This window comes from Apis mellifera, linkage group LG4 (assembly GCF_003254395.2).
Source record: "Apis mellifera strain DH4 linkage group LG4, Amel_HAv3.1, whole genome shotgun sequence".
Classification (NCBI taxonomy): domain Eukaryota; kingdom Metazoa; phylum Arthropoda; class Insecta; order Hymenoptera; family Apidae; genus Apis; species Apis mellifera.
This window is the reverse complement of record NC_037641.1, coordinates 11,948,398-11,976,274: the sequence shown is the minus strand read 5'-3', so window position 1 is coordinate 11,976,274 and position 27,877 is coordinate 11,948,398. Positions and strand designations below refer to the sequence as shown.

The window sequence follows — 27,877 nt, the reverse complement described above, 5'->3', positions numbered from 1 at the left end:
AATAAATTAATAATTCCATTTAAGAATTACTTTTATTATTAACTTTAATGAAGATATTATAGGAATAATATCAAATTTTGACATTAAATCATATATTTCCGATTACGTCCCTTATATAAATCGCTTAGAAAGGAAAAATGAAAATCATTCATTGCAATTGTCATTACAGCTAATAATTTTTCTATAATAATAACCTATAATTTATTAGTTTTTTCATTTTCGACATAAATTTATATATTTTTCACAAAGTAAAATAATATTTATATCATTTTACATTATTTACATTATTTATTAGTATTTCACCATAAATACATAATAAAATCATAATAAAATGTTTTTGATTTTTTAAATCAAAAATAAATACATCAAAATTTATTTAATTCAAATTGCATTAAATTATGATAATAATAAATTGCAAAATAAGAATGAAGTGTTTCAAATTTTAATTTTAAAATTGCCGCCATAGTAAGATATTAGCATTTGCTGGACCATACCTAACCTATGAAAACAAGGAAATCGATGCAACGATAAGGTGTGTCAAATAGATTATCTAAGCATTGATATTTAGGTATTATAAACTAAAAGTATTAACCGTGATTACATTGAAGAAAAAAATAGTGAATGTGTGGAAATTTTTTTCAATTCAATAAATAAATTTTTAAGTTATAAAGTAGGAGAGAAACATTAGAAGAAGAAAAATATTCAAAGCAACTTTGAATACAAATTTTTAAATCAACTAAACAAAAACTGCTTGAATATGATACTTGAGAGTGTTCATAATAAACTACAAAAGATAAACGTTGGTCGCGGATGTGTTCAAAACGTCGATCAACAAAATTTCTACACAATGTATCGGACTAAAATATGTAATCCAGATTAAATAGAATGCTGCGATTATACAGAAAAGGAAAACAGGTAATTAAAATTGTAATTTTTTTCTTTGCTAGAGATAATTTAGAGATAAATAAATTGTTATAAAATATACATTTATATTATATATAATATTTCATTTCAATTATTATATGTTTAAAATTAAATTACGTTTAATTGAATTATATATAAAATTTTTATAAAAATACAAATTTTTTAAATACAGCAAACAATTAAGTACTTAAGATTAAGATTAGATTATAAAATTTAATACGTAATATTACTATTATTATTATTATTTATGAAATTATTATTATTTATGAAATATAATAATTTCGAAAATTACTTATTAATGTCATTGATTTTTTTAAATAAATATATCTTAAAGATCTGTAAATCTTAAAAATTTGTAGATTCATTATTTATGTATGTAGAACTTATATATATAACAAATATAATAAAATGTATTAATATTATTATTCATTTATCATTATTAAAGTTAATTTATAAAATTATTTAAAAATGTACATAATAAAATTAGTAGCGAATAGTCATTTTTACTTATATAGTTTGTATTTTATATTACATTTATATACATGTATATAAATATAAATTTATATTCAATTGTTAAAAAGATATATTTAACAATGGCTAATTTATAAAATCTTTGTGACAAGTATAATATATATAATCTGATACAAAAAAAGATCGGTATAATAATTAATAATTTTTATAGTAATATACCGACCAATGTGATTTCAAAATTTCAATTGAACGTGTGCAAAAATGTAATCGTAATTAAATGCAGAATTAATTTAAAAATCTGTAAAATTGTTTAACTAGTTACTACAGAATTTGTCCAAGAACCAATTGGTGAAAGGGGTAACCGGTTTTACGCAAATAACAGACAACGAAATTATATGTAAAGAAAGATAAAAAATAAAGTAATTTGTTATGCGACCTTCTACCGATTTCGATTGGCAAACATAAATCATTAATTTTGCAGATTATGCTTAGGTTAGTATAAGTAAGCTTTGGAAAGTAATGTTTGGATTATATATTCATACATATGAATCAATATTGTATTATTATATATAATAGTATATAATAAGCATCTATATCGAAAATCGATTCTATTATGATAAAGATATAATACATGAATAGAATAAAAAAAATACAAAATACATACACACAATATACACAATTCGTCTTCTTATATAACTTAAATTTATATTTTTTTCTTTTTCTTAATCTTGATCTATTACCGTGTTAATCGTATGTTATTATTCTTTATATAAAAGAAAAAAAAAAAAGAGATAAAATTGTGACACAATGTGTCGCAACCTTCTAGCAGAAAATTTGTTTCTGTGAAAAGAAACGCGCAACCGATTCACGGTTCAGTATAACGCCGACCGTTCTTCTGGTAGGAGCCGATTGCAATTTTACTTGTGAGTAAAAATAAATATTTAAGAGAATATTGTCAGTGTATACCAGAACCTTGGTACGTTTTTCACTAATACTTACTACATAGGTAAAATATTTATACCACTTGCAAATAGATATAAATAGTGACATTCTTTAAAACTGTATGATCCCATAAACTCCCACATTTCTTCCTCTTTCTCTTCATCATCTTCTTTTCTCTTCCTTCTTTTTCCTCTGTCTATTTGTCTGTTTTTTTCTTCCTCCCGTTCCCTCACATTCCATTCCATTCCATTCCACCATGTCACTATCAAGTTATTCTAATTTTCAAGTCTGCAATGTAATGTATATATTATAAATATGATAATAACGAATTATAATAATAATAATTATGCTTTGTCATTATAAAACTATAGATTTTTGTGATGCAACTTTACAACTATACTTTTTTTATTTGATGTTATCATGTGCTTAATCATAAATCATTAATGATTTATCTTAAGATATATTATTAAATATTATTAATCAAAATTAGAATTAATATACATGAAATTTTTTTTTTTACAGTAATATATTTTAATGAATGCGATATAAAAGTAGAAATGAATTATTCAACCTGTTTGAGTTTTTTATTACTGGATTTCTGAATGGTCGGTTGATAAATCAACACATATTATGATAGATCCATACAAATGATGATTCATCGATTTCTAAAATCGCAAAGAATCTAATATGAATAAAACAGTTATATTTTTTGATGATTACAATAGAAGAAAATAAAAGAAAAAAAAATATTTATACATTCTTTAAAATAGAATAATTTTTTTAAAATTGGATCAAACAATTTGAATTTTTTTCAAATTATACATTAAAAGAAAAATTAATTTATTAAATAATGTGTAAAAAAAATTATTTTTAAAAATTCCTACTAATCGAAATCCTGAAGAAAAAAAATAAAAAATTCATAAAAATCAAAAATCGAAATCGGTTGATGCATAAAGAAACTATATCGAAGGATTGAAAATTTTCAAATTATAGTTATAAGCCAAAAGTCATAAAAAAATTGCGAATCTTCAGCATTTTCGATCGTTTATAATAATTTTGATGAAACTTTATACGTGTATATAACTTTCTTAGCATCTATAAAAAAATATGATTTAAATTTTCATTACACAGCTTCAGATAAAAAAATTAAAAATCGTGATATTTTTCTCTTCAGAATTTCGAGCAATTAATTTAAAAATTTTTTTTTACATATTAGCCAGTGTACTAATTATAAAAAAAATTCAAATCCAAAAAAGTTATTTTAAAAAGTGTACGAATACTTTTTTTTGTCCTTCCATATGAACCGTGCAATACATCAATTTGAATCGAGGTTATACTACGAATTTAAATTGAATCGACATTGTATAAGTATTCCTATCTGAGCATTCCTATCTGAATATCGATCGCGACTCTGTACATTCTTCTTAATATTGACTTTCTTGCAATGTCCAATGTATGTACACATTCCAACCGTTGGTCACAATGAAGAATCGAGTTTGTTAAACTACAATCCGGATATAGACAACATGTTCACTCTAGGATGATTTTAAAAAAAGTATTATGCAAACTTACGGCAGTTAAATGCATAATTGAAAGTTATTTTAGATTATTTAAATATCTATTATTACGCAATTGATTAATGAATCTAACACGTAATTCTTTCGTTTCAAGATTTATCTATAATTTTTCCTCCTATCATCACGATGAGTAATATATTCGTATAATAAATATTCTTCGATAATATTTTCAATAATTTATTTACAAATAGAATAAAACTTATCTATAATCTTATATTATTTAGTCTTTAGTAATGAAACTATTTTTCCCATAAATGTATATTTATACACGAAGCTATCATGGAAACAAATTTATCAACTTAAACAGCTTAAATTAACTTAAATGAACTAAAAATTTCCGCGACCACGTGTTCGTATTAATTAATGTTTAATTGAAACATATTAAGAGAAAATATCTAGTGGGAAAGAAATATAAAAATTGAAAATAAAGACATATACAAATTTTGATGTTTCGAAGAATCAATCAATATATGCACATAGATATACTAAGATTATTATGACCTTACATTAATGAAACTTAATGACGTAGCAATTCGATAAAAATCTTCGATGTTGCGTTGTAAATTGCATGGAAAATTTTATAATTGTTAACGTGATAACATGTCACGTATCTCTCTCTCTCTATATATATATATATATATATTTTAAATGATATTAAAAGTTACATTACATCATTAATAATAAAGAAATATACTTTTTTTCTGATTTTATTTTTAGAATAAATTGCGATAAGTTTTTAAATAACTGTAACATGTATCCGATTGTAATGAATATTATGCCGCACGATTCCCGTGGTAAATTCAATTTTTAATATCATAGATTGCAACGCGCATCGTATGATAGCAACCGCATGTTTATTTGCTCAGCTATATATACATGACGCATAGATGTATGGGCGCGGAAATCGTGCTACTTTCTTACATTATTTTTACTTCCATCTTCTTCTTCTTTTTTTTTTTTTTTTAATTCTTTTATTTAATTCAAATATATTGTTAAAAGTTAAGTGACGATATTTTCTCATTCATTTCTTTTTTTTTTCTTCACAATCGCACAGAATATTTATGGAATATCATTAGTATGTGTTTGTTGCAGTTTTTTTAATTTGAATAATTAAACAATTAAACAAGAATACATCAGAATAAAAAAAAGATGCAAAATTGTTGCGACGAGAGTGACAACGATGGTGACAACGATGTCATTTATAAGGATGTGGTTATTATAGGTATATATTTTAATATTTATTAGCGCGGAATTTATATACTAGAAAACAGAGAGTTATACTAATATTCAAAAGATCTTTCAACCATTAAAGATTCTTCTTTTTAAAAGAATAATTTTCAAAAGATAATCTAATCTTCGCTTGAACGAATCTACAGTTATATTTTTTATTATAATCTTTATTATAACATGCAGTTTTCTTTCATTTTTTTTTTAACTACAATTTTAACACTTTTTTTTTTTAATTACAAATAGAAAGATTGTGAAAGAAAACAATGTTATAAGATAATGTCTATTTTGTTCAGGAAACGGGCCAAGTGGAATATGCCTTTCTTTCATGCTTGCTGGAAATTGGCCATATTACACTGGTGAACCACATCCAGCGGATGAAATGCTCACGGCCAGACTACACTTCAGCACAAGATCTGGAAACGAAGAGTGTTACGATACGGCGAGTCAAGAATTAGAGAGTGAAACTAATCATCAATGGCAGCAGAATGATGTCAGATCGAAAGGATACGATGAGAAGGGTGGAGGAAGGGGATTAGCGAGCAGTACTCGTTGCAAACTCGAATGTCTTTCTTCCGGGTTGGAGGGTAGAATCGGTGGTCGACCTTTGGCTCTTCTTATGGATCAACTTCAACATCCTTGTGTAGATGCCGGCCTCGATGTTCCATCTTTGCTTACTTGGAAATCAGTTGACCAACATCCTGAGCATAAAGTGATAGATCACATTGTGCTCGGTAAAGGTCAACCCGGTGGTTCATGGCAGGTAACGAACAATATATTTATTAGCAAGGGATAAATTACAGTAATGGTAATGGAGAGAGTTAAATTAATGATTACGATAAAGTGATAAAACTACTTGTGTTCTTTTGCAAAAATAAAATTAAAAGATTAGAACCGATTGATTTCCTTTCTCGATCTTCTCGTTTCTTTGCTATATATATTTCGCACGTACGAACAAACTGCGATCTATCAAACTTTTGATCTTTATCTTTACTAGAATTTATAAAACTTACATATTTTTTAACGCGCCACTTCAATTTAAAATTTATAAATTAATTGTATGTTAGTCGATGGATCCAAACGTATTAACAATCAGCTTGAATCGATGGATGTCGTTGCCCGACCTAGACATAAGGCAATGGGAGATGTTGATCGAGTCCGAACAATTTCGGAACACAAATTCAATAGAGAGCGAATCATATTACACGTTTCATGAGAAATCAAATGCGTGTAAGACAGCTAGCAGAATTTCTGTTGGTACAGTGGCTGCCTATTACAAAGACTATGTACGCATAAAGAGGTTGGAACAATATTTTCGATGGTTGGTTTCGCACGCCAATTTAGTTCAGATTGCTCGCGAATCGTATCGTGTCTCCCGTGTAATGCTAATAACGTGGACGCTTGCTTTCCAGCGAGACTATAGTGACTTCGGTGAGAACAGTCTGTGATCCGGACATTAATTGCCAGAAAAAAGATTATAACTGGATAGTAGATGGTTTTGACAAACAAACTGGAAAACCATTCCGTTATCGATGTAAAAGAGTCGTTCTTGCCACAGGCACAACTGACTTGTCAAATCAGTTAGGTATACCTGGTGAAAACTCTCAACCTGATTGGATAACACATGATTTAAATAAATTAGAATTAAGATTAGATCATCTGATTGATCAACATCAAGGTATGCTTCTATCTTTTTTTTTTTACGTTTTCTTTTTGTTTTTTCATATTTAAATTTTACGTGTTAACGAATTGCGCTAATCTTCACTAATAAAATATTCGATTTTAGCAATCGAGTTAGAAGAAAGACAAATAATCAATCCGATATTAGTAATTGGTGCTGGATTAAGCGCTGCGGATGCAATTATGGCTGCACGCTTTCGCGGCATTCCTGTATTGCATGCCTTTCGTGACTCGTCCAACGAATGGAACAAGCCAGATGACGAGAAGATACGCACTATTTATGATAAATTACAAGGCCTTCCTAGCTCCATGTATCCTGAATATCACAAGGTATACGAAATGATGGCTGACGGTGGTACTAATTATCCTCTATACAGAGCATTACCAGGATATACGTTACTCGGATTTACTGGAAATGAAAACGATTTTAATAATACTACCGGATCTGAAAAACAACCAATAGTTACTTTTTCAGATCCTGATGGATGTATACATACATTTCGTGTTTCTACAGTAGCTATACTTATCGGTACGTATCAAACGAATCTAAAAATATAATCTGTGTATAATATAATAATGTTTTTTAATAAAAAAATGTTCATTTGTAGGTTACAAGCCTGATTTGTCTTATTTAAAAGATAACGGTATCGGTCTTGGAAAATATTCCGACAAACCCATAGATGGTAAATCGAATCCAATTGATGTTGATAATTTTACTTATGAAGTAGCAAAAGCTTCGAAAAATGGACTTTATGCTTTGGGTCCTTTAGTTGGTGATAATTTCGTACGTTATATTCTCGGTGGAGCGTTTGCAATTTTAGTTCACATTTTGACTACCTCAACTCCTACCTAAAGTAGTGCAAATATTTAGTTATTTGTCAATCATTCGAATGATAAAAAAAACTGCTTTCTTATCTACTTTTTATACATACGTTCAGATTATAAATATTTTCTAAATATTTTTTCTTATTCAGATATTATTCATAATTCAATGTTGTATATGAAAAATAGTAAAATAGAATTCTTTTGTATTTAAATGAAATGTTCATCAAAACATGAGCTTGTTTCCTTGCTTTTAAAAGTGTATATAAAAATGCATTAAAAAAAAAAAAAGGTCTGTATGAAAGTTTTTACATATATAATAATAGCTATCATGAACTTTGAAGAAGGAAAACAAGTCTAAACATATATTTCATGATATAATAAAATTTATAGGACTTTAACATTTATTGCATTCCATTTATTAGAATAAATATTTTTATTATGTACAATATTTGCTACATTTTGGATTACACAGCAAACATCAAGTTTTTCACGTATTTTATTGAATTTCGCACTTTCAATATGTGTAAATAATAATTTTTTTTTATACAAATTTTTATCATTTATTAATGAAATTATTAATGAATGATTTTTAATTCGTAACATACAAGATTTTTGTAGAACTGAATAAATATTTACAATACATTTAGAAGTTATATAACACTCTTGCATACATTCAAGTACACATATATCACGCAAAACATAAAAAGGGCATGTTTAGGCAAATATCTTTAAATAAATAATATATGTATATGTATAAATATATATTATTTATACATATATATATATATATATATATATATATGTATATACATCAGGTATATATACATATACCTGTGTGTGTGTGTGTAATTGTTCAAACCTATCTTTGTAATAATATTTTTTTAAGAATTCAACTTATATGTAGATAAATGATTACAATTATAAATACAATAAATTATGTAGATATAAAATATATGTGCCGCTCAGTCTGTGATAAAAAAAGGTGCAATGTTCAAAAAAAATTTATCTAGTATTCTTAAGAATAAAAATTCGATATTGTTAACTATGTTATCTTAATATTTATTAAGTTATATTTCAAGATACCTATTTATAATATTTAAGTTTATGTAAATAACATTATGATCATATAAAATATTCGATAAAATATTCATTTTAAAAAATCATTAAAAAAAAATCAATACATATTTTTAATATTTTCTCATAGTTGATTTTGAACACATTTTTTTTCAATTGTTTATTTTATCAAAATTTTATAGCAGCATTCTCAATTTAAATATATTAAAAATTAATCTAAGTAAAAATGCAATTAAAAGTCATTAATAAGATTATTAAAATTTACATTTATATTACATATAAATCTTAAAATCATTACATAACAATATGCAAACGATATTACGACAAAAAAATTATGGAATGATTTCGAGCATAAAATAATTTATATAATCATAAAAATAAAATATATACTTATTAAATTCATTATTTTTCTTTTTACTTAGAATTAAAAATTTTCAAATATTTCGTCGAAAAATATTTTTTGCAAATTATGCACTATATATTTGTTTTTTTTACTAGAATAATTAATAACAAAGTAATTGTACATTAAAATTTAGTAGTGCAAATTGTATTTCATGTTTTAAACACGACAAAAAGAAAACTGACTAGAATGATAGCGCCTGCAAGAACAACTATGCAATACAATTTCTTATTGGCTCTTTGATAAGAATCAGCTTTTTTCAATTGTTTGTAACCCTCTTGTACTTGTATTTGTGTTTGTTCAATATTATAATCAATTCTATCTAGAATAGTACCTTGTTCCTGCACCATGGTTGCTAAATCCTGTTTAAGGAAGATATGTTTTTTAATTATTTAATGCAATAATTTTAATAATATTCATTTTGTTCTAATATTCAGAAATCCCTTACTTTAAATATATGTCTGAGATCTGCTATACTTTGCACTATATTACCAATCTGTTCTTCTCTTTCCATAGCTAATTTCATTCTATCTTCTGGATCCTCTAATTGTAATAATACAGAATCTTGTTTTTGTTCATTGTTTTCCCAAGAATCTGAATTTACTTCATTTGATTCCATTAACCATGTGTCTGTTGCAGTATTATTTAAAAATATTGATTGATCTTCTGTAAAAAACTGATTACTTCTTTCTTCTCTTGATTTAACCTCTGAAATTATTAAATGAAGTTGGATATTTTTTTTATTTCCATATCTAGCTTACATGCAAACTATATAAATCATACGTGTTAAATAGTGATTCTGAGCTGATCTGTATCGAAGACCCAGCTCTTGTAAAGCTGTTGAAAGAGCCATTACCGCGCTTATGGCTAATTGTCGTTCTGCAGATCCAGTAGTATGTCTTGCTGCAGCTTTTATAGCTTGTACTTGATGATAACCATTAGAAAATGCACGTCCTATTTCTCGTGTCAGTTGTTCCATTTGTCTTTCTTCCTGTAGACATGTTTTTAACGATTTGCTCTCTAACAATTGAGTAATCAAAATAAATCAGAAAGATTAACTAATCTTCTATTATTAAATATACATGTAATTTAATTCTAACATAATGATTATTAATTAAAATTAATAACAAACCTGGGAAGTATCATCTAATGTTGGCCTAGTTAATTGTTTAGCATGTAATTCTACTAAACTATCTATTTTAACACGTAATCTACTTAAAATATATTGTGTCTCTTCCAAGGCATCAGTCCATATAGGTGGTGCATTACTTTCCAAATTGACATTTTTTAGTTCAACATTATCCGAAGTACCAGAATCCGAAGTTACTAGTGCCATTCGATCAGATAAATTCTGAAATTATGCAGAATATTATTTATTTTTTTAAATTTTGAACAAAAAATTCATTAAGTAAATTAAAAATTCTTCACAAAATTATAGGTTATGTCATACCTGTTCAGCATATATGTGTTTGCTTTGTAAAGCATTATTTCGCATTAAAACAAATGGTTCTGTTAAATTTCGCATAGCCATTGTGTTCAAAATTCTTTGCTCAATTCGTTAAATGATTTACGATAGATTATTTGATACACTCCTTTCTATATACAGTAACTCTATTCTCTCAATGTGCTCCATCTGTCATCGTGTAACAATTGAAATAATTGATTAACAAAAATTATTAAGCATTTTTTTTATATTTCATACATTTGTTCGAAATTTGAGATAACATATAAAAAGTTAAGCATAGAAAATTTTTATCTCAAATATTATTTGATATATCATATAAATATACATATCATTATAAAATAAAATAAATCGATATATTTTTACGCAAAAAAAATTTTTTGGGATTTAAGAATTTTAAGATTTATTTTCGAAATCTAATACAGTTATGTGTAAATTTTTTTTTCATAATAATTGCAAATTACTTCATTATATATATATTTTTATTTCTTCTAAAAAATTATATAAAATTATATAAAATATTGTTTTATAAACAAAAATAAGTGTTTTTTATTAATTATAATTCTAGTGAAACATTTTTACTATTGATTATTACAGATAAAAATATATTTATAACATTAATACATACATTTTAAATATATATAATTATAATTACAATAATTAATTCTTAATTATTAAAAAATTATTTTTTATATTTATATATTTATTCTTGCAGACATTCCTTCAATACTAATTACAAATTTTTGCATTTAATTTAAATTTTTATTTAAATTATCTTTTTTTTTAATATTTTCAATAATTAATGGTTTAAAATGGTAAAGATTCCCAATTATTACTTGTCTCTTAATAATCTCAAGATTTTCCAGTCCTTTATTGTAATATTCATTAATCTTCTTTTTATCTTGTACCGTTTTATTTTGTTGAAACTCATATCGAATTTTACGTAAAGTATACATCCTATAATAAATATGAGATGATTATATACTTAAAAGCTTATATTTATAAATAAATATGATAATAATATGAATATATGATAATAATACATGATAATGATAATGTAACTTGTAAATTAAATACTTATAATATTTATTAATATAATATTCTTCGTTATATTATATTCATTCATAATATATAAGTATAATTATTTCGAATAATTATAATTTGGTTAATATGAATATTACCAAATTTTATGTACAAGGAAATCAATAAAAAATAACATTTTAAATTACAGGAAAATAATTAATAATTATTAATTTCATAATTTACAACTTACCGAAAATTATAAAGATTCCATTTTTTAGTTTCTCGAATTAAGTTTCGATAAAGATTCAAAATATCTTTTCGACTAGCCATTATTTGTACGAACCATAATACATCATAAACTAAACATGTTATAGATAGATGTTATAGATAGATGTTTTTACAAATTTGTATTAATATTAAATACATAAAATTAATTTAAATTTTACACGATATTCAGCAAATTGAATTATTAAAGTAAACAAAATAAATTAAATATTATGAGTTTGGTACTAGAAAAAAATATTTATATTAATAATAATTTCATGAATAATTATATATAAATTAAAAAAAAGTTTTATTTTATATCTCAAAATATAACTAATATAAATCAACCTTAATTTCTTTAAATTTTAAAAATAAATCATATGATTCCATTTTTTGTAACTGATTTGTTAAATGATGTCTAATTAGAATACTTATGTATTTTTAAAACTTTTTTTTTAATGCTTTAATTACATTTTTGAATACAATTTTTATAATAAATAATTTTAATCTTTTTATCTTTTAATAAATAATAATATTGTAAATTTTCCTTAAATTATAGTATGAATGTGTATATAAAATATGTACATTTAATGGCTTATAAGTAAAAAGTTAAAAAACGAAAATTTTTCGAAAATCTACAAATATACATTCATATATTCACTTCTATTAATTATTAAGAATTAATACAATTTCAATTTTGAATTTACATCATTGAATTTTTTCTAAATTTTGAAGTTACATCATAATGATTTTACAAAGGTTAGATTACACATTTTATATACATATATTATATTATATCTTATTATTATCTTATATATGCTTAAATATTTTTATAAATAATGATTGAAATAATTTTATAGGTACAAAATATATAAAAATTATAAGTATTATTATCAGAAAATATTATTTAATAGAACATTTTCTGTAGCTACACAAACTGAGACAAATAATGAAATAACACTATTAGGCCATAAATATTTAACGGATAATTGGACAAATATTAATGAAAATATAATATCCAAATTAGGAAGAAATTTACATATTTCTCCATATCATCCTTTATCTTATATTCGTCAACATATTATTAATTACTTTTATATACATTTTCATAATCGTATTGGAAATCCTATATTTAGTGTATATGATAATATATCTCCTGTAGTTACAGTAACTCAAAATTTTGATTCTCTTCTTGTATCAAAAGATCATCCATCTAGAAAACAATCTGAATGCTATTATATAAATCAGGATACTTTGTTACGAGCTCATACAACAGCTCATCAAACAGAATTTATTTCAATGGGTTTGAATAATTTTCTTATAATAGGAGATGTTTATCGAAAAGATGAAATAGATTCTACACATTATCCTGTTTTTCATCAAGCAGATGCTGTTAGATTATGTACAGCAGAAGAAGTATTTCACAATGTAAATGATTCTGAAGGATTAAAATTATTTGAACATAAAGGTGTAGAAAGTAATGAAAAACAAGCTTGTCATACTTTGGAATCTATTAAAATAATGGAATATGAATTAAAAAATACTTTAACAGGTTTAGCAAAATCACTCTTTGGATCAGGTATTTTTAAAAAGAAAAAAACAATTTTATTATATATATGTATCTATGTATATATATATATTATATATTTTTATTATATAATTGTTGCTTTAATATCATAATTTTAGAAATTCAATGTAAATGGGTTGAACAATATTTTCCTTTTACTCATCCTTCATGGGAATTAGAAATTTATTATAAAGATCAATGGCTTGAAATATTAGGATGTGGTATTATGCGTCAGGAGATTTTACAGAAATCAGGTGCAGGAGAATGTATTGGATGGGCATTTGGATTGGGTTTAGAAAGACTAGCTATGTGTCTATATGATATTCCAGATATTAGATTATTTTGGAGTAAAGATAGTGGATTTTTAAATCAATTTAAAGTTGAAGATCCTAATATGACAATAAAATTCAAGGTAGATTAATAAATTAATAATATAATTAAGTATATAATTACATAATACATTAAAAATTAAATTTATCTATTTTTAGCCAATTAGTATTTATCCTCAATGTAAGAATGATATAAGTTTTTGGTTACCCGAAAATAAAAGTTATTCATCGAAAAATTTTTATGATCTAGTGAGAGATATTGGTGGTGATAGGATAGAACAAGTTATATTAAAAGATGAATTCTTTCATCCTAAAATTAAAAAATTATCACATTGTTATACTATAATATATAGAGATATGGAACGTACATTATCAAAAAGAGAAGTAAATAATATTCACAACGAAATAGGTAAAAAAGCAGCTGAAAAATTAGATGTTACAATTAGATCATAAGAAATATAAGCAAAAAGAATTATTGTTTATTTTTTTTTAATGTTAATTGTATATATTTAATTGTATATATTGAAAAAAAAATAGAATAATGAATAAATTCAAAAAATTCAAATGAATATATTATTACATTTTCTACATAAATTAATTATAAATATGTCATTAGATGAAATATTATTTATCTATAAATAGTAGGATAATTATATAATCTACAATATGATACATTTCATTAACATCATAATTAACAACAATTACATCTAGATCTACATTACAATTTACGCGTGAATATAAAAATTATTTAGTATAGCAGTATATATTCATGATAAGTAAATTATATTACATTATATTATAAGTAAAAATAATAAATTTTATTTAAAATATAAAATAAAAATGTTATCAAAAAAAGAAAATGATAATAGATAAAAATCTCGATCTTTAATTCGTAAAAAAATTTAACTTTGCATATGTTTATTTGTATTTATTAAATATATTAAGAAAATCTCAAATAAAACATATGCTTTTAATTTGTCTTATAAACTTATTATATGAATTAAAATACTGTAAATAATATGCAATCAAATATACATAATAAACACGAAATGAAAACGAATCAAATGCTACACATGAATATATTTTAAAAACAAAAATTATTGTTTACTAAAATAAATAAAGAAAATATATATCTAATTTTCATTTTTTTTTTCAATTATTATCATTGCAATTGATTTTGTAATCTGACAAATCTGAGATATATTTATACTATTAGTGTTATGTGTAAGCACAACAATAATAATAATAGCAATAATAATAACAGTCAGGATTTATTAACAAAACTTATCATTAATTTAGAATTTAAAGAAAAATGAAGTTGAATTTGATCTGTTCTAATGATATAATAAAATATTTAATATTATGTATTTAAAACAAAAGAAATTATAAATTATAAATTAATATTTTGTTAAAAATTATTTTTAATATTGTTATACAATTTTTTTTATCGTTTGTAAAAAAATTGAAAAAATACTGAAGAATCTTACGAAATGCAAATTTATCTATTTTGCACTAGCAAAGCTTGAATTAGAAATAGTTAATTAATTTCAAAAAAAATTTTACTACTTTTTCAATTCAAAATTTTGTCAACATTTCATATATGTTATTTTTATTATTTAAAGTGACAATATTATGTAAAATTTAAGATAATTTGGTGTAACTAGGAGGTGAAAATTTTTTTCGTAAAAATTTCAAGATATATAATGGCATACAAGAAATTAAAGTTATAAGTAATACTTTCCACAGAAAATCGGTAGTCTTGATAAATTCGGCATCTGTATTATAATTAAAAAAAAGAGTGATTAAATTTCTTTAATGAACTTATTCCTTATTTTTTGCAAACATATATTAATTATACGCACCAAAATAATCTTTGAGAACGACTAGAGATAATAAATAAAGTGCCAATGAGAAAATCTCTGCAAGTATCATAATATGATGCCATGTTCTAATAGTTAAAGCTACCATTATTAATTCCGTCAAGACGAGTGCTGTAAAACTTATGGCCACTATATGAATAAATTCATCTTCAAACATAATGAGTGCGCCATACATTATAACACCTCCTAAAAGATGATTTAAAAAATTAATATATTGATGGAAAATTTAAAATTATTAATTAAGAGTGGATTTATTATTTATTAATCTGTTAATTTATTTACCTTGATATATACTTATTAAAATCCACATAAAGAATGTCTTATAGGACAATGATCGGCCCTTACTAAGTTCTTTATAAAGTTCTGGGTAAGTAAGAGCAATTTTTCCCGATACATCTTTATCTAGTACCAAAGAAAATACGGGAAACATCGTATATATTGTTCCATAACTAAAAAATTATAAAGATTTAATTAAGATTAAGATATGTTAGAATTATAAATTATTAATTATTCATATTTAATAAATTTTGAAATCAATTAATTTTTCTTACCCAACCATTAAAAATCCTTGATATAATGATACAGATGATAAATAAAAGACAGCAGAAAACACAGCTTGCATAGTAGAAATAATTAAACCTCGATGAATAACAAATTGACTTAAAGCAGCAGAACGTTTGTAGCTTCGACGTCCGTGAACTAACAAAAGATTAGCCAAATGACTAAACTGAGAAATGGAAAAATCTGCAGCCAAAGAAGCTTGTCTTCCTTCAAGACCTTCAAGACCTATACCTGAAAATGTACATTGAGTTTGAGAAACAGTTGAACAGAGAAATTCATTTGAATATAAAAACATAATGATATTTACCAGCATCTGCTGCTTGTATCATTGATACATCATTTCCCCCGTCACCGACAGCTGCAGTTCTCTTGCCAGTATGTCTTTGAATAAGACTTACAACTTCCGCTTTTTGCGTGGGTGAACATCGACAGCAAACAACAGCCGGTGAACCGCATGCTAGTTCCAAAAATTCTTGTTCATAATATTGTAAGCATACCTCTAAAGAATCTCCACTGATGACTAAGGCACAATCTTGTTTTTTACGAAACGTATTTAATTCCAAATGCGCATCTGTACGAGTTACCACTGATTTAAAAACATGAAGGCTTTGTGTCCGTGAAACTAAACGCGAAGATTTTGCTATACAAGTTGCTGTTTCTAATTTGTCACCTGTTAACATCCAAATCTAAAAATTACAAGAAAAATATTGTAATTTTACAATTAAAATGAATAAAAAAAAAAATTTAATTTTATATATAGTATAAATTCAAGATAAATTATACCTTAATACCAGCATTTCTTAATAATTCCAATGTAGGTCTTACTCTATCTTGTAATCTATCTTCAACACCAGTTACACATAATAATTCCATTTCTCGTTCTAAACTTTCTACAACTGCAGCAACTCTTGAAACACGATCACTGACGCTCATTCTTGCTGAATTATATCTAAAAGAAAAATATCTCTTGTGTAACTGATTTATTATTTTTAATCATTTTACAACTACACATGAAAATTTTTTACCTTGCTTCAAAATCAAGATACTGTTCTTCTGTTAAATTCTTTTTTGCAACAACTAAAGTTCTTAAACCTTCTCTAGCCATATTACCACATTCTTCTTCAAGCCAATCATTATATTGTACTATTCCGGACATTACTACATCTGCACCTTTTAAATAAAATACTATTTCAGAACTAGATTCTTCTTTCACTATTATTCCCATCCGTTTGGTTTCTGATGTAAATGGAAATATTTGTAAGATTGTATAGTTCAAAATTTTGCCATTTGGAGCTTTTAATTGCATGAAATTTAAATCGCGTTTCACTAATGCTAATCCCATCTCTTCCGTCCATTTAACTAATGCTACTTCATCTGGACTAGAAGCCTGATAATTACGTTTTTGTTCTGGTACATAATAATGTTGATCTGCTTCAGTTTGACTGAAATAAAAATAATTTAAATACATATCATGTGGACTAATTATCTTTCAAAATTACCTTTGAATAGAACCAGAATCTCCTGTTTCTGCTGTCTGTACGCTCATTGTATCCAAATTAGCTGATTTAGTTATTTCATCATAAACTGGTGTTACATTGTGACATAATGCCAAAGCATGAACTGCATCATATATTCTAGTACTTTCAGATCTTCTTACTTTTCCACTATGTATAGATGTTGATGGTTTTACCGGTGAAGTTTCAGAATTTGCATAACATGTTTGTAATACGGTCATAACTTCATCAAACGTTTCTTGACCATAAGATATCATACCCAAATGTAATTTTTTGAAAACCATTTTATTCTGTGTCAATGTGCCAGTCTTGTCACTTAATAAATATGAAATACGTCCAAGTTCTTCCGGAATAGTAGTAGTTCTGACAACAGTTCCAGCAATTTCCTTATCTCTTTGTATACACCAAGCATAAAAAGCTTTCCCCATATCTAAATTTACTCTTAAACTGATTGGTATTATATAAGAAAATAATAAAACAAAACGAAACATATAACGATACCATGGTCCATTAAATCCTTTTAAAGACATCATTACTAATGCTAATCCAATTACAGCACAAAATAAAACCTATAAAGTTAAAATTCATTCAATAATATATATTTTATAAATTGAATTATAAATTATAAATTAGATATTTTTATGATTATAAATTACTTTTGTCAATTGATTTATTTCCTGATCTAATAAACCAACTTTCGATCGTGGTGCAGAATGATTCATGAGAGATCTAGTTTCTTGTCCAGTATAAACTACAACACCAAGAGCTGAACCTGATGCAATTGCTGTATTAGCCCATAAAGTATTATCCACACCTAAACTTTCTTCACTGCTATATCCATCATACTATAAATTGTAATATAATTATTATATATATTTATTGCACATATTTATTACATTTATTATATTGTTGTAAATATTTAAAATAAAATAATTGAATATTTCAAATTTTACCCTTGTAAATGTTCCAATAAAACTGTGAATATCTTTTTGTGGTTTCTCAACATATATGCTAGCTTTTATATCGAACAGTTGAGAATTATTTTCTAACTTTTGTGTAGCTGGTACAGCTAATCGTAATTTCCAATCTGTTTCTCCATCTAATTGATCAGTTCTCACAAAGCATGCACCAGATTTTTCTGTGGTTCGTAAAAGAACCAAATCAGCTGGAACTCTTTGACCTTTTTCTACAATAACCTTGAACAAAAAATAAAAAAAATAAATATTCTATTTTTATTTCTGTTTTTATTTTTATTTAATTATATTTTCATTTTCTTACCAAATCACCCACTCGCAATTTAGAACTTGGTACTAATTCTGGAGTATCAAAACCTTTTACTAATCTATAATATTTTTGGGCATTGACTTCTTTATCTCTTTTGTATCGTCTAAAATCATCAATTGCTTCTCGACAAATTGTAACAGTTAACACAAAACATAAAGGTCCCCAATATGTATATAAATATCCTATTCGTATATCTGGTATGAATTGTGATATGGCCATAAGCAAAAAATATAAATTTAGAAAAAATTTGAATTGTTGGAAAAGAACCTAAAAGATAAAATCATTTAATATTCTTATTTTATATATATATATATATATATATTTAATGACATAATCTACAATATTCCTTACCAGAGGTAAAAATGTGACAATATTATATTTTTGGTTTCTGATGACATTAGTAGGAAATTTTTCATGCATTTGTTGACCAATTTGAATAACCCTGGCTCTTAATTCACGTTCTCTGCAACATCTTCTCCACATCCAGGTGCAACATCTAAAATTATACAATAATAATACATACAAATACAGTAGACACAGAAAGAAAAAAATATAGTATCAAATCTTCGTTTATTTATTAAAATTCTTTATTAAAATATATCCATAATATAACCATAAATATAACCATAATAATTATAATGATCGCAAATGAAGAGAAACGCGTTAATTAAATAAATATAAAACATGGAATATATATAATATAGTTACTGTATTGAAATCCAGCTAAACATCATGGAAATAATCAGCAATATGTATTGAATTATTTAACAAGTTCTTGCAAAGAAATTAAAAGATTACATAGAAATCGAAATTTTTTGGAGGAGTAAAATGTACGTCACCTTGTCCACGAGTTGTCATTCCGCGGTTTAGATATTAACGGAATATCTTCTTTTGATAGCCTTATAACATTGCTTTGTGTCTCCATTTAGATATTTCTTTATTACAAATCATATAAAGAAACACTTATATTAGCTTCTTGTTAAAATAACACTGTCTAAAAAGTATTCTTCGATATTTAACACAACTCTGTTGTGACATCATAACATCCATGAAATACGAACTTATAAGATGAATTCACTAATTTACTACAGTGACTTACATTATATGTTTTATTTAATATAATTTCCGCATTTCTTAAATATTTCTTATTAAAAATAAAATTTTTGCGAAATTATATTTTTAATTATTTAATTTTAATAATAAATTTAATTTTATTATAAAAATTATTTTCATTTCTCTCAATTAATTATAATATATGTATTAAAAATCAATTTTCAAGTAATGTTATTATATATTATTTTATTTTTAATATTATCATATGTTATTATTTCAAAAATTCATCTTTGTATTTTGAATATTAATATTTTGACGTAATATCCATGAATTTTTATTATTTGTTATGTTGGCTACCATTAAAGAATTACCACTAGAGGATTATAGACTTATTTTCATTGAATATCATATTTATTTTTATTCGATTTTTTTCAATGATTCATTATCGAATCTATAACTTACCCGCAAAAGCAACTCCTGAGGAATACAGAAAAATTATTTATTCGTCGTCTTCGTGAAGTTAAAAGTCGTATACTATCTTCAGAAGGTTGGAGAAGATAGTCAGTTTCTTCATCCATTTCAAAATCTCGCTCATCCGAGCTTAAACGTAATGGCATTTCTTCTAACCGCATATTTTTTTGACTAATCACTCGATAAATTTTCTTTTCCATTTACCACGAATACACAATTATTATTATCTTTATGGTATATTACATATGCAGCATATGTAATATGTGATATATGTAAATCATATACGTACATTTATAAAAGCAAACAACATACATACATATTTTTATATATTCATCTATACATCTTTCTTTCAATGACAAAATATATTACACATAATTTTCACGTAACATTATATATATGTATCATAATATTAAAGCATTACACTATCTAAATATACCGTACGCTACAGGTACGTACGTGATTTTTGTACCTTGTTTTATTTAAATAGAATCGTGATTTTTGATAATTAACATTTTATATTTATTTTTTAATTTTTCAATAACAATATTTAAAATGACACTGTCAATTGACATTTTATCGATTGATTTACTGATCTTGTTTATTTACGAAAAACGAGCATACATGCGATATACGTGCATACATGCCCAATGTTCTTCTTTCCACGTACGTACATGTATACATCGCGAAAAATTTTTCAAACAACGACAATACCATTGTATATTAAACTTTCGAATCATTTCAATTTAAAACAAGAATAAATTCAAATTTGACGGAATTTCAGCTTATTCTTAAACTAATCATTAATCAACGCGATATCTCGAACTTTTACAATGGGTGCGGCCATGTTAAGTACTCGATAATCACGTGATTCGTTTGACATGCTTCTTTGGACGCATGCTTGCATGATTTGAAATTTTACGTTTTTCAAATCTAAAATTATAAATTTAACAAGTCTTAAATTATAACAAGTCTTAATTTTTTCTATATTCTATAAATAATATTTTATATTTTATTTTATAGATTTTGTATATAGATTAATCATTATAATATTTATTATTCAAGTACAACTTCATAATGTAACGCTAATTTTTTTATTGTATCCTTAAATTCTTCATTTTGGTATTCTCCATTTTTAAATAAATCGTGGAAAAGTTGTGCACACATTTCTTTTTCGTTTTGTTTCATAAAATTGATTGTCAAGTAAAATCGATTACATTTACTCAAAATGCATAAAATATCAACAATGAACTCAATATTATTCACATCCGAAACATTTTGTAAGCATATGTCTATTAATTCGACAAATAATGTTGGAGGAATTTCTGTGTAAAAAATTTTCTCTCGTAAGTTATGTCTGAAATAATATTGAAATAAATAATAATAGATTAAATAACTTTTCTTTTTTTAATTTTTCGATTTAATTAAACAAATAATTTACCTTAAAATTTTAAGATAATTAAACTTTTCTTTATATTCTTTGATCGTTTTCCAAAATTGTATAAACTGATCATATGTAATGGGTATTTCATTTTTAAAAATATTTTCATTCTCTTTTAATTTTAGACGATCTTTAGACTGATCTTCTTCCGGATTGTTAAATGGCATCATATTTGAATCATTGGTACAAATAATAGGATTCCATAATTTCTTTACCTCATATTTAATATCGGAGTGTTTTAAAGGTTTCAAATGAGCAGCATTTACCTGATAAAAAAATTTATGATGCAGTTGAAATTATTCCATATCGATAGATAACAATATTTTTCTAAACATATTACTACCATTTGTCTGAAATCTTCATATGTAGGTACATTTTGTTCCACTGCTCTAATTTTAGCATCATTTTGTAATTTGTATAATTCATCTTCTTTAAGAGCCTCTAAGAGTTCTAATTGCATATTTTTGTAATCTATGGGCAATCTTAATTTGCTCATTTATCACAGATATTCAAAGTTTTGAAGGTATTTAATTTTTGAGACAATACAACTGGATATGATGATACACGATGAAACGAGAAACTTAAGGTAATAAATAATCATTATCTATTATAAATAGTTGCTATAGTGAGTTGCTATGGATATGGATTATGTTGTTGTATCAATACATGTTTTGTTTGAATAAAATTAAGTAATAAAATTTAAAGACAAATTATAATCATAAGATTTATTAAGATATTAGCTTTTATATCGATGTATCAATATATTTGCAAAATATAAATAATAATATTATAAAATAACATTATCTTCTGATGTTAAAATCTTTTTCATTGTTTTGCTCTGTCTTCTTTTGTATAATTTATCATGAGTTCTTTTCATCTCTAGAATTTCCTTCATTTCTTCTTTGTCCTCTTCCTAAAAAAAAAAAATATATATTTTATTCTATTTATTTATTGAAAATTATTATAATTTTCGTTATTTTTTACCGATTGATTCAATCGAAGTACCAATGCTCTTCGACCATCAGACATTGGTTGAGAATAATCCATTAATTTTTTAAGTCTTTCATCAGGGCTCACTCCTCTTTCAACTACTAAAACTATGCGTGCCCACTGTAATATTAATTGCAACAAAATTATGATTACATAAAACAATCATTGAAAAATAAGGGAAAGGAGGAAAAACATACTTGTCTTTGCCATTCATTTCTCGTTTCTGCAATTTTCTGATATGTATTCCCCATCATGGCAATTAACATATTTACCAATAATATAGCAACGATAGCCATGTAAACTACAAATAAGAACTGCAATAAAATGAATTTATATATATTTATATCGAATGTTTGAAAGGAATAATTTTGAGACAAATATTATTTATCCACTTTGGCTTCCATCTCGTGTTGCGTTCTTTCAAAAGCACCATAATAATCTCCAAAGTTTGTCATGCTCATAAGAAACATCGCCATTATACTTTCTATTGGTGATGGCATCGGATTGCTCATCGAATCGTCTACTCCTTCCGGTGTGTTTGGATTATCGAAAGATAAAAATATAATGTAGTATGCTGAAAAAAGAAGAGAAAAAAAAAAGATAGAAGAAAAAATAATTTTATATATATATATATATATATATCGAATTAGAAAGAAATACAAGACAATGTTTGGATATATGTTTCAAAATACTTAAGTTACATAATGAAATAAACAGCTATGTGATATGTATTTGTAAATATATGTATACATATGTATATATAAGATAATTAGATTGGCAAGATGCCTAATGTAAATAACATGTTATGTTTTAGAATGGAAGATATTTCAATGCAACAATATGTGTCAATGTCATTTGTGATGTAGTAAACTAGGCGAGCGATTAAGTCATAAGGCAAACTTGTGTATCGTATCGTCTGCCTGGTCGTTATACATTTTGATTATCCAGAAGAAAAAAAGGAAGGAACGTCATCGACATGTTTACTCGTGGGTATTAATTTAATCGATCGGTTTACTCTTACGAATCGATCGTAAGTTTATTTTTATCCGTGATCCATCGTCCAAAAGCATTCTCTGTTATCGTATATTATAAAAGTTTCTCACTTTGGAGAGGAGAGGATTGATAGAAAATAAGAGAAGAAGAAAATAACAGAATGGAACGATTTAAACGTATCGATAAGTCGCAATTGAGGGGAGAATGTTCAAGAATTTTGGATTAAAATTTCTCTATCTTGGGATATTTTTTACCTTGGGAAAATCCCATCACGAAGACCAAGTAAATGGAGACGAAACGTAGCAGATCGCCCATGATCATTCTGTAAATCATCACGACGAATGGGCCGACCGTTTTGAAACCTCTGCAGAAGAATAGAAAATACGGTGCCGTGGTGAGCATGACGACCACGGCTAACATATCTTCAATTTCGTCGGCGCAGATCAATCTTAGAAACGGGAAGGTTAACAATATACAGCATGAGAAGAGGAACATCACTCTGGACGGTGCGGTCATCTAAATGAATAAAATAATCCTTTTCCTTAAATTATTTACATTTTATACATATCGCCATTAGATTCACATGCGCCTTACTAGATTTTCTATAAACATATTAAGACCTAGAAATCTGGCTTCGCGCAATGCTGCAAAAATATAAAGAGTGGCCGCAATTTCCATTAATACCTCGGCAGTCAATCTAATCTTTGTCGATAACGTATCTAGATGCATGAGTCTGCATTCCTCTGTAAGATTGTTCCACCTAACGTTTGAAACAAGCGATTTTGAAAAATAGGAAGGAAAAAAAATCTTTTCTACCTGGCGATCAATTTGAAGATTTGTCAGAAGAGGTAATTTCAAAACGTACCAATTGTACTTGCTGGTAAACGATATCCCATCGCCGTTGAACAGGATCGTCGAATTTATCCGGAGGACAGTCTCGTCGATCGGTTTAGCGTCGTTTCTAGACGAGTAGATGGACGTTTTGTCAGAACGGTTAAACAATTTGATCTCGTTTCGGTATGTCCCGAGCATATCGCTCAAAGCGGATGTCAAGTTCTCCACGATATCGAGCTTCAGCTTGTCGAGACGCGTTCTCGTCAAATTCCAAGGATACCTTTTCGAGACGAGAGCGGTGGAAAGAATTTTGTCAAGGAGGAGGGGGAGATCGGAATTGTGGACGGGTGGATCCATTTTTGGGGGAATTGTGGGCAATTCGGTGGACGTGATCTGAGGATTGGATACGGACGATGTTGTTGCTGGGCCGGGTCGAAGGGTGAAACTGATCAACGACAGGACGAAGTAGAAGCAAAAGAGGAAAAATTGGCGGTAAAAGCGAAATTTGACGAACGTGTTCCATTTGGCGTTCAACAGATCGACCAGGATTCCGTCCATCAATTCCAAATGCTCATCTTTTTCCTGTACATGTGTATATGTAAGATTTTTCGGATGGATATAAATAGAAATTGAGGATAAAATTAAATGTTTCAACTCACGCCGAATACGACCAGATTTAGAGCGGAATTATGACTAATGCTTCCCGTGTCGACATCGATGGTGTCGACTTGCGAGAGAGGATAAGCTGCGCACGTTATGCTTCCGATCTGCCAATAAATCTCTCGCTCGATGTTTAAAATGTGGAAAAACATCTCGATCTTCGCCAATTTCGCCGACAATGTCAAGGGCGTTAAGTGTTGGGCATTCCTGATGGCCAACGATGCTCCCACCTCGTACGCCATGTCGAACGTGGCCTTACGTGGAAACACGTTCGTTTACGTTTATTTATTTATTTGTTCGACGAATCCTTACCAATTTTTCGTAAATGACCAACATGTGTAAAACGGTATTTCCGTTCGTATCTTGCTTGTCGGGGTCGGCTCCCCTTGCGAGTATCAATCTGTAACACTCTTCCTGTCCCAGGCACGCAGCAAAATTTAAAGGATACTCGCCCCAGTAAACGTACCTATTTGCATTGATCAGAAAGAAAGAAAGGAAATAATGATATTCGTGTTCATTCGTATTCCAGTCGAGACTTCTTCTTCTTTACCCGTTGTAATTGGTTTCCGGAGTTACGCAAACCCATTCGTGATCAAGACTGTCCGCCCTCGACGCTTTTTGATCCTCTGGACACATAAAGTTTCCTATGCATCTCTCGTGCACGTCCGCACCGCTATCCAAAAGGAATTTTACCATTGACGGGTCCTCGTTTACAATCGCGATGTGTAACGCGCTCTCGCCTGATAAAAATTGATCGAAAGATAAAAAAAAAAAAGGAAAGAAAAGAAAAAGAAAAGAAAAGGGGAAGAAAGAGATTTGTTCACATTCGTTTTCATCACCAACCATAATACTCGTCGCTTATGTACACATCGTTGATAAGCTTGGGATAAAAACGTAGCAAACGTTTAGCCAAATCGATGTGAATAGCAGTTGCGTGTAGCATGCACAAATGTAGAATCGTTTCACCGACCGCTCCTCTCTCGCTCAAGCTCCAGCACACTAATCTGTACTTGCTTTTATCTGTTGGTTAAATAGTTTTTTTTCATCGTTAATTTCTCCGTTTCTTGATCATATTTTACCTATTTTCGTCTCGTCCACCTCGTCTTCGCCCATATCTTTGTCTATGTCGTAATCGGCCGGATTTTCCATAGCTCGCAACGGTGGAAGCTGTGCACGAGAAATTTTGCGTGACTCCATTGATTAATTGATCACTTATTTGCAAGCATTGTTACTCTACCATTTTGTGCTTTGGACGATCTTTGTTTCTCAGCAAAACCAATTTCTCGATCGGGATCCATTTACCTTTACCCTTGTTATATAAATATGGCTCTACTTTTGTTCTCAGGGCATGGTCCAATTCCGCGTACTGTTTAGTTTGCGTTGCCCTTTTCATCATATCCACCAATAGGCCACCACCTGAAAAAGGAAAATTAATATTTATAAGTATGTAACAAATACTTTTTTTTTTCTTCATTCTTTATTTACCTTTCAAGTCGACCAATTTGTAAAGCAAAATGGACGATGCGTCCGTCTGTTTCTTCACTCCGCTGGCTACGTTGCTTTCCGTATTTCCCATCTCCTTGTCTTTTTATTGTTAGAAGGACACACGATCTTTGATACCAGCACGGTGATGACGAATGATTCGAGTGATCGATGCGATTTTAATGCTCATACCATTCTCTGCTATTGCGTTGCCATGGCATTACATTCTTCATATCGATCACGCAAAATGATTATTCTGCAAGGCGTAACGATACACACTTGTCGAAAATTGGTTTTATCTCTGAAACCAAAAATTGGGGAACCGGAAATTAATCTCTTTTGAAAAATTCTGCAAAGCAAAATCGGATTATTAACCGATTCATTAAAAAACTTTATCGAATTTTCTTTAAAGGATATCCTCTCGTTTTTTGATATTCGAAATCTAATCTATAATAAGCGTATCTATCGCAACCGGGAATAAAATTCTCAATGCCTGAAAAAAATAGATGGAAAGGAAAGAAATAAGAATCAAGTGGATCTCTTATTCCTTTTATTGTTAATTTTAATATTAATTGGAAATCATTATTGAAATATTTTACGTATATAAATATAGAAATAAGATTATTGAAAATTATAGAAAGAAAAAAAAGTAAAATGATATGTAAATAAGTAAAAATACCTCGTAGGCCCCGGAGGGATTCGAACCCTCGATCTCCTGTTTACTAGACAGGCGCTTTAACCAACTAAGCCACGGCGCCAAGTTGATTCTAAAGTTCTCAAAGAATATATTTCAGTGCATATAGATAATGATGTTTAATAATGTTAATATAAAATAAATTATCGATAATTTATTAAATATTAATATTTCTTAAATAATATTATATCACCAGAAAGGATCTTTATATATAGATGTGATATATAAACATAAATTACAATTCTTATTACCATAAAA

General features: G+C 26.9%; 7 protein-coding genes, 1 long non-coding RNA gene and 1 other non-coding gene across 13 annotated transcripts; 2 read left to right on the top strand and 7 right to left on the bottom strand.

The window, feature by feature from the left end:
* Positions 1-668: 668 nt before the first annotated feature.
* Positions 669-8,046, top strand: LOC413141 (oxidative stress-induced growth inhibitor 2). 3 transcript variants are annotated; one of them, XM_006567172.3, is made up of 7 exons: positions 669-915; positions 5,007-5,136; positions 5,438-5,904; positions 6,209-6,462; positions 6,554-6,819; positions 6,928-7,350; positions 7,430-8,046. In XM_006567172.3, the coding sequence occupies exons 2-7, from the start codon at positions 5,064-5,066 to the stop codon at positions 7,672-7,674; spliced, it is 1,728 nt and encodes a 575-aa protein (XP_006567235.1). In that variant the 5' UTR covers positions 669-915; positions 5,007-5,063; the 3' UTR covers positions 7,675-8,046. The 3 variants fall into 3 exon arrangements, with proteins under 3 accessions (XP_006567235.1, XP_006567234.1, XP_006567236.1); XM_006567171.3 differs by lacking the exon at positions 669-915 and adding an exon at positions 2,195-2,318; XM_006567173.3 differs by lacking the exons at positions 669-915; positions 5,007-5,136 and adding an exon at positions 2,219-2,318.
* Positions 2,845-5,007, bottom strand: LOC113218742. The gene is made up of 2 exons (XR_003304589.1): positions 3,618-5,007; positions 2,845-3,002 (listed from the first exon to the last, which is right to left on the bottom strand). It is a non-coding gene; the product is annotated as an uncharacterized LOC113218742 (long non-coding RNA).
* Positions 8,047-9,166: 1,120 nt separating the features above from the next.
* Positions 9,167-10,753, bottom strand: LOC725897 (syntaxin-16). Its single transcript, XM_026440197.1, has 5 exons — positions 10,571-10,753; positions 10,253-10,471; positions 9,904-10,111; positions 9,569-9,828; positions 9,167-9,482 (listed from the first exon to the last, which is right to left on the bottom strand). The coding sequence occupies exons 1-5, from the start codon at positions 10,649-10,651 to the stop codon at positions 9,273-9,275; spliced, it is 978 nt and encodes a 325-aa protein (XP_026295982.1). The 5' UTR covers positions 10,652-10,753; the 3' UTR covers positions 9,167-9,272.
* A 462-nt stretch (positions 10,754-11,215) lies between these two features.
* Positions 11,216-12,015, bottom strand: LOC102655452 (protein bcn92). Its single transcript, XM_006567174.3, has 2 exons — positions 11,856-12,015; positions 11,216-11,539 (listed from the first exon to the last, which is right to left on the bottom strand). Exons 1-2 carry the CDS (start codon positions 11,933-11,935, stop codon positions 11,332-11,334), a joined length of 288 nt encoding a protein of 95 aa, XP_006567237.1. The 5' UTR covers positions 11,936-12,015; the 3' UTR covers positions 11,216-11,331.
* Positions 12,016-12,476: 461 nt separating this feature from the next.
* Positions 12,477-14,902, top strand: LOC413139 (probable phenylalanine--tRNA ligase, mitochondrial). The gene is made up of 4 exons (XM_006567177.3): positions 12,477-12,628; positions 12,730-13,448; positions 13,556-13,848; positions 13,925-14,902. Exons 1-4 carry the CDS (start codon positions 12,615-12,617, stop codon positions 14,216-14,218), a joined length of 1,320 nt encoding a protein of 439 aa, XP_006567240.1. The 5' UTR covers positions 12,477-12,614; the 3' UTR covers positions 14,219-14,902.
* Positions 14,903-15,295: 393 nt separating this feature from the next.
* LOC413138 (probable phospholipid-transporting ATPase IIA) lies at positions 15,296-21,374 on the bottom strand. The gene is made up of 13 exons (XM_006567179.3): positions 20,520-21,374; positions 19,356-19,500; positions 18,999-19,271; positions 18,674-18,916; positions 18,377-18,565; positions 17,706-18,289; positions 17,232-17,648; positions 16,990-17,155; positions 16,514-16,892; positions 16,197-16,437; positions 15,928-16,094; positions 15,628-15,831; positions 15,296-15,540 (listed from the first exon to the last, which is right to left on the bottom strand). The coding sequence occupies exons 1-13, from the start codon at positions 20,726-20,728 to the stop codon at positions 15,407-15,409; spliced, it is 3,351 nt and encodes a 1,116-aa protein (XP_006567242.1). The 5' UTR covers positions 20,729-21,374; the 3' UTR covers positions 15,296-15,406.
* A 141-nt stretch (positions 21,375-21,515) lies between these two features.
* LOC102655592 (coiled-coil domain-containing protein 103) lies at positions 21,516-22,713 on the bottom strand. Its single transcript, XM_006567178.3, has 3 exons — positions 22,310-22,713; positions 21,967-22,232; positions 21,516-21,882 (listed from the first exon to the last, which is right to left on the bottom strand). Exons 1-3 carry the CDS (start codon positions 22,460-22,462, stop codon positions 21,582-21,584), a joined length of 720 nt encoding a protein of 239 aa, XP_006567241.2. The 5' UTR covers positions 22,463-22,713; the 3' UTR covers positions 21,516-21,581.
* On the bottom strand, positions 22,709-27,758 carry LOC552792 (nanchung). 3 transcript variants are annotated; one of them, XM_625167.6, is made up of 15 exons: positions 27,605-27,757; positions 26,929-27,226; positions 26,681-26,859; positions 26,523-26,610; positions 26,287-26,463; positions 25,994-26,183; positions 25,756-25,909; positions 25,443-25,697; positions 24,815-25,365; positions 24,544-24,709; positions 24,204-24,465; positions 23,349-23,530; positions 23,154-23,270; positions 22,951-23,076; positions 22,710-22,879 (listed from the first exon to the last, which is right to left on the bottom strand). In XM_625167.6, exons 2-15 carry the CDS (start codon positions 27,017-27,019, stop codon positions 22,754-22,756), a joined length of 2,664 nt encoding a protein of 887 aa, XP_625170.3. In that variant the 5' UTR covers positions 27,020-27,226; positions 27,605-27,757; the 3' UTR covers positions 22,710-22,753. The 3 variants fall into 3 exon arrangements, with proteins under 3 accessions (XP_026295867.1, XP_026295868.1, XP_625170.3); XM_026440082.1 differs by having other exon boundaries at positions 22,709-22,879; positions 24,544-25,365; positions 27,605-27,758; XM_026440083.1 differs by lacking the exon at positions 27,605-27,757 and having other exon boundaries at positions 22,709-22,879; positions 24,544-25,365; positions 26,929-27,443.
* TRNAT-AGU lies at positions 27,610-27,683 on the bottom strand. The gene has a single exon. It is a non-coding gene; the product is annotated as a tRNA-Thr (tRNA).
* Positions 27,759-27,877: the final 119 nt, after the last annotated feature.

Coding starts and splice junctions, on each gene's coding strand:
- LOC413141 (XM_006567172.3), top strand. CDS start 5,064: ATGCAAAATTGTTGCGACGAGAGTGACAACGATGGTGACAACGATGTC. Junction 6,820..6,927: donor TCTGATTGATCAACATCAAG/GTATGCTTCTAT, acceptor ATTCGATTTTAG/CAATCGAGTTAGAAGAAAGA. Junction 7,351..7,429: donor TACAGTAGCTATACTTATCG/GTACGTATCAAA, acceptor GTTCATTTGTAG/GTTACAAGCCTGATTTGTCT.
- LOC413138 (XM_006567179.3), bottom strand. CDS start 20,728: ATGGAAAAGAAAATTTATCGAGTGATTAGTCAAAAAAATATGCGGTTA. Junction 18,566..18,673: donor TTATTGGAACATTTACAAGG/GTAAAATTTGAA, acceptor TACAATTTATAG/TATGATGGATATAGCAGTGA. Junction 16,095..16,196: donor CAAGGATTTTTAATGGTTGG/GTAAGAAAAATT, acceptor ATAATTTTTTAG/TTATGGAACAATATATACGA.
- LOC102655452 (XM_006567174.3), bottom strand. CDS start 11,935: ATGGCTAGTCGAAAAGATATTTTGAATCTTTATCGAAACTTAATTCGA. Junction 11,540..11,855: donor TGGAATCTTTATAATTTTCG/GTAAGTTGTAAA, acceptor TATTTATTATAG/GATGTATACTTTACGTAAAA.
- LOC552792 (XM_026440082.1), bottom strand. CDS start 27,019: ATGGGAAATACGGAAAGCAACGTAGCCAGCGGAGTGAAGAAACAGACG. Junction 26,184..26,286: donor CATAAGCGACGAGTATTATG/GTTGGTGATGAA, acceptor AATTTTTATCAG/GCGAGAGCGCGTTACACATC. Junction 23,271..23,348: donor AACACGAGATGGAAGCCAAA/GTGGATAAATAA, acceptor ATTTTATTGCAG/TTCTTATTTGTAGTTTACAT.
- LOC102655592 (XM_006567178.3), bottom strand. CDS start 22,462: ATGAGCAAATTAAGATTGCCCATAGATTACAAAAATATGCAATTAGAA. Junction 22,233..22,309: donor ATGAAGATTTCAGACAAATG/GTAGTAATATGT, acceptor TTTTTTTATCAG/GTAAATGCTGCTCATTTGAA. Junction 21,883..21,966: donor AATTATCTTAAAATTTTAAG/GTAAATTATTTG, acceptor ATATTATTTCAG/ACATAACTTACGAGAGAAAA.
- LOC725897 (XM_026440197.1), bottom strand. CDS start 10,651: ATGGCTATGCGAAATTTAACAGAACCATTTGTTTTAATGCGAAATAAT. Junction 10,472..10,570: donor AACACATATATGCTGAACAG/GTATGACATAAC, acceptor GCATAATTTCAG/AATTTATCTGATCGAATGGC. Junction 10,112..10,252: donor CATTAGATGATACTTCCCAG/GTTTGTTATTAA, acceptor ACATGTCTACAG/GAAGAAAGACAAATGGAACA.
- LOC413139 (XM_006567177.3), top strand. Junction 13,449..13,555: donor AAAATCACTCTTTGGATCAG/GTATTTTTAAAA, acceptor TCATAATTTTAG/AAATTCAATGTAAATGGGTT. Junction 13,849..13,924: donor ATATGACAATAAAATTCAAG/GTAGATTAATAA, acceptor ATCTATTTTTAG/CCAATTAGTATTTATCCTCA.